Raw genomic sequence first — 4,987 nt, 5'->3', positions numbered from 1 at the left:
CCCCGCCCCCGCCCCCGCCCCGTCGCGGCCGCTATCACCATTTCTTTCACGCACGCGCGCACACAGACACTAACATTCGCTAATTATTCCATTTCTATAATCGCCCTCTCCCTGCCCTCCCCCTCTTCCCCCACCTTTCTCTCAGCCCCCTGATATTCAACGCGCGCGCAACGTATCGCCATCGCGGAATTGAGGATTCTTGATGCGTGATTCCGGATTTCAGACCGGAGTCGTCGAGATGACATGGGTGGTCGCTGATCATATGGCCGCTCCCGGCTCCAAGGAGCTCAGCGTGACAAAGGGGCAGCAGGTCGAGGTGCTGGAGAATGGTAACGCAAACGCCAGCACCATCGGTGGCATGCCCAACGCTGGTGAATGGACCCTGGTGCGTCTGCCGCTCACGCCCGGACAAGTCGAGCCGGCCGCAGAAGGTCTAGTGCCCACCAGCGCCCTGAAACAACCGCCAACCGCCTCCTGCAAAACTTCGCCGTCCAGAAAAGCGTCCACGCAACAGCAACAATCGCAGCAGCAGCAGCAGCAGCAGCAGCAGCAGCAGCAGCATCATCATCATCATCATCATCATCATCACCATCATTATCACCAGTCACAACAGCAGCAGCAGCAGCAGCAGCAGCAGTCGCATCATCATCCTTACCATCAGCAGCAAATCAATCAAGCAATCGTCCAAACGCAGCAACAGCAAAAGCAACAGCAACAGCAGCAACAGCAACAGCAACAGCAGCAAACTGCCGTCACATCTTCGATTTCCACCAACACGTTGCCACCGACCTGCTGCGTAGCTGGCATCCCGTCGATGACGCAGCAAACTTCCTCGTTGACCACATTGTCATCCACGGTGCTGTCGCCGATGGAGGATGCGGGTAAGTAAATTTCTTTCCAGTACTTCCCACTAACTCGACTCTATGGAACAACTAATCGGCAATAATACAGTGTATTATCACGCGACGCGTATCAAGTATAAACAAAAACCGGATTGGAGAACTGCAGGAAGTCGGTGAACCGCAAATCGGCGCGATCGCACACGCTCGCCTCTTATCTCTATTTCGATAACCGGCGACTGATAAGTTGGAGCGCAATTTTAGGAATGCATAAAGTAAGTAATTGTTCTTTTTTTTTTTTTAATCAACAGAAAACGCTGGAAGCGACGGTAGCGGGTCGGTAACTAGTACAAATTCACCTGGCAACAAGAGGCGAGTTTTCAGCGGGTGAGCATTTCATATAGAAACTCTGTCTCTTCTAAATGCCTCGCGCTTATCTCGAAATGTCACACGTGCAACGTGTGATAATCACGTACCATGGCCGGGCGTTTCTGTTTATAGACGGAAGTGGCTCCCACCTTCTTTACGCAAACTTAGCCAAGGTAAAGTCGAGAAAACCAATACAGCCGCGCCGACGTCATCGCCTCCTTTGATTGGGCCGTCTTTGAAGAAAAGCGACTCGGACAAACGCTTTAAATTACCGAGCGGCGTCGAACATAATCGGCGGCCTAACAAGACGGCGTTCGAAGCAGAGGCTGAGGTGCAGGAAGGCGAGGAAATCTGTAAGGGCGAGGGCGAAGGCGAGGGGGAGGAGGAGGAAGAGGAGGGCGAAGGTGAAGAACAGCAAGAGGTTGAGGTGGACGCGGACGCGGACGCGGACGTTACGGAGAGCGACGACACGGTGGCGACGAGTTTGCAGGAGCAGAACGGTGGCGAAGATGCCGACGACGATCTAGAACTTCCACCTCCGATGAAGCCTATAACCGAACCGATACTTGTAGCGACTGCAAATGGTCCATCAGGATCTACGATACCGAGTGAATTGCCCGGGAAACGAGTGAGTATTTGCGCGTCTTACTCTTTGGAGAGTAGAGACTAGAGAGAAGACTCGATCGCGTATATATCATATCATCTCATATATATCTTCCTTCCTGTTAATTCCTCTCTTAATTGCTTCATTTAATATAGTCTGCTAGTCTGTCGGAACGTACAAAGATTCTCGATGGCGGCGGCGGCGCCACAACGGCCGATCTTTCGGAGATCGAGCAGATCGTCAAAGAGAGAATGGTAAGTAGAGTCCATTCATGTCATATGCACTGCTCCAAGTATTATTAACGCCAAGTATTATTAACAGGAGCAACATACAGAAAATCAGGAGAGGCATAGTCTTATGCGAACTCCTAATGGGAAATCCCTAACGTTAAGCAACGAGGAGGAATATTGTAACGCGACTATTAACGCGACAATCACTTCCGACGAGTCAGATCCAGAAAATAGTGCGATCGCAAAGCGGCAGTTTGTTATTCGCGAGCTGGTGGACACCGAGAGAGATTACGTCAATGACTTGAAGCAGATAGTCGAAGGTTACATGGCACTAATGCGAAATCCTGAATGCGAGATTCCATTACCGGAAGATCTACGCGCTGGGAAAGATAAGATGGTTTTCGGTAACGTAGAAGCTATCTACGAATGGCACAGAGAGTGAGTCGGATCAACCTCCTTTAGCGATGATCGCCCGACTATCGAAACGATATCACATCGATATTTCTTCTATGGCCTTTTTTTTTCAGCTTTTTCCTCAAAGCTTTGGAACGTTGTTTGGAACGTCCTGAAGAGCTCGGACCTCTCTTTAAACGTTACGAACGAAAGTTGCACATGTACGTGGTTTATTGTCAGAACAAGCCCGTTTCGGAATACATTGTATCCGAATATATAGATACTTATTTCGAGGTAATCAGTTAAATTAAATCGATAAGCGGCTTTGTGCTACGCACCAAACGGAAACATTTAATCAAAGAGACGTGTATGTTACAGGAACTTAGGCAAAAACTTGGGCATCGTTTGCAGCTCTGCGACTTGCTGATCAAGCCTGTACAAAGGATTACAAAATATCAACTTCTTCTACGGGAGGCACTGCGCCTCACTGAACGAACTCAAAGGTTATCGGAAATCGAAGGCCTCAGAGCGGCGGCTCATGTCATGCGAGTTATTCCTAAAGCTGCAAACGATATGATGGACGTTGGGAGATTACAAGGTTTTGACGTGAGTATTGCTTTTTTTCACTCGACTCTCGTTTTTTTTATATTTTTATTTATTTATTTATTTATTTATTTATTTTTTGATATTATATACGTGGCAAAAACATTCTTGAAAATGTATGTTTAATTTTCTTTAGGGTAAAATAACGGCGCAGGGAAAACTCTTGTTACACGGCCCGCTTCTGGTGTCGGAAATATCAAACGTTATGATGAGAGGAAGGGAATGGCAAGTCTTTCTTTTTGAGCAAAATATCATCTTTAGCGAAACTGTCGGCAAGAAGACGCAATTCACCAATCCTGTCTACATATATAAAGCACATATTCAGGTAAGGTGTGACGCGTATTAATACCTTTTTCATTTCTATCGTTTGACCATTCTTGTTTCTAAACAAGTTTTAATATTGATCTTGTATCTTATATGTATATTTACTTACGTAGGTAAACAACATGAGTCTGGAAGATTCGAACGACGATCCAGACAAGTTTATCATTCGATCGACGGATCCCCGAAACCCTGGGCTAGGATTCTCTTGTAGCATAGCTGAAGAAAGTAGTGGACCGCGCAGGCAGGAGTGGGTAGATACCATCACTGCCATCCTGCAAACTCAGCGCGATTTCCTGAAGGCGATACAATCACCGATTGCCTACCAGAAGGAACTTACCAAAGATCCACTGTAAGCGTCTCTAACACATTGAATATTATATTATACATTGACTCTCTCTTTTAATATCCGATCTGTGAATATTCGTTCCGACATATTTTTGTATATTTTATATAAAAAGAAGATGCAATTGCCGTATAAGAGCTAGATAATCGTTAATCGTATCCTAAAGATACCATCGCCTGCTCTCCTCTGCGCCTTTCACCCCTCCATCGCTTGTTTTCCTCTGCGCCCTCCATTTACACCTTTGTTAACTAACTACTTTCCATTCCATTTCAATATATCTCGGCGCCTACATTATTATATTGATGCCATATATACTATAAGATATTTGCACGTATCCAATTATTTTTCTCACATTCCTTTTCTCGATTATCTTTATATCTTGCTTTCGTAATACAGAGGAAACGATAACGATGCACAATTAATTAAAAACTAATTATATTACGCGCAGGAGCTTAAAGAGTATCTACACATAACACAATTACACTTGAAAACTAACTTTTATCGGCTTAATAAGGAATAAAGTACACTAGGTATACAGAAGAGTATGCAGGGTGTCTAAAAAAAAAGTGCTGCATTATTTTTTAATGACTGCTGGACGTATTTGGAAGCAATCTCTCTCTCTTTAGTATAATAAAAGGCGACTGTGTGAGAGCAGCAACAAAATTAACTTTCTAATATTATATAATATATCTATACACGCGCGACTGAATATTTGTTGAAAATTATCGTTAAGGTAACATTACTTCCAAATTTTTGCAAAAATCCGTCATTAAAAAAACGATGCGATAGTTTTGGAACATACAAATACGTAATCAAATATATATCTTTTCATATTCGATGATTTCTTGAAACGATTGTAGACTTTCAACTATCGCTCTCTATCAGATTAGATATATACGGAAGCATACACTTTAATGTTTTACATTTTTATGAGCAAGAGTTAATGCTCTTTTTTTCATTTCATGGATCAAAATCTACTCACCTTGTTTCCTTAATTATAGCGTATACTACTCTCTTCTAGACTCTCGACTATTTGATCCCTGGAGATTATAAATATGTATTAATCCGTTCCAATGCGCTTGCATTATGCGTGCATGTATTGTATGCATTTATTATGTACGTGTATATGCACAATGGGGGCGTATTTTGTTGTTTACATGCGTTACATCTCTACACACACATGCGATTTATAACGATATGACGACGATATACGTGAGAGAAACGTGCTACGAGTGCGATGTATTAATAACGTAATAATATATAAAGACATGCAATATATATA

The 4,987-nt window shown here is 43.8% G+C and overlaps 1 protein-coding gene across 12 annotated transcripts in view; it reads left to right on the top strand.

Annotated features, from left to right (window-relative positions):
• The window catches only part of LOC108752104 (triple functional domain protein), a 29,490-nt gene that overhangs the window by 20,467 nt on the left and 4,036 nt on the right, over window positions 1–4,987 (top strand). For 11 of the 12 annotated variants that reach the window (XM_018492727.1, XM_018492724.1, XM_018492723.1 and 8 more), the window contains 9 exons: window positions 224–881; window positions 1,151–1,226; window positions 1,341–1,836; window positions 1,968–2,066; window positions 2,134–2,480; window positions 2,570–2,729; window positions 2,814–3,041; window positions 3,175–3,363; window positions 3,476–3,711. In XM_018492727.1, coding sequence (XP_018348229.1) covers window positions 224–881; window positions 1,151–1,226; window positions 1,341–1,836; window positions 1,968–2,066; window positions 2,134–2,480; window positions 2,570–2,729; window positions 2,814–3,041; window positions 3,175–3,363; window positions 3,476–3,711 — 2,489 coding nt within the window. The remainder of the gene's footprint in view (window positions 1–223; window positions 882–1,150; window positions 1,227–1,340; window positions 1,837–1,967; window positions 2,067–2,133; window positions 2,481–2,569; window positions 2,730–2,813; window positions 3,042–3,174; window positions 3,364–3,475; window positions 3,712–4,987) is intronic. The other variant, XM_018492722.1, reaches the window with a different exon arrangement.

Source organism: Trachymyrmex septentrionalis, unplaced genomic scaffold (assembly GCF_001594115.1).
Source record: "Trachymyrmex septentrionalis isolate Tsep2-gDNA-1 unplaced genomic scaffold, Tsep1.0 scaffold54, whole genome shotgun sequence".
Taxonomy (NCBI): Eukaryota; Metazoa; Arthropoda; class Insecta; order Hymenoptera; family Formicidae; genus Trachymyrmex; species Trachymyrmex septentrionalis.
This window is presented reverse-complemented; position numbering and strand designations above follow the sequence as displayed.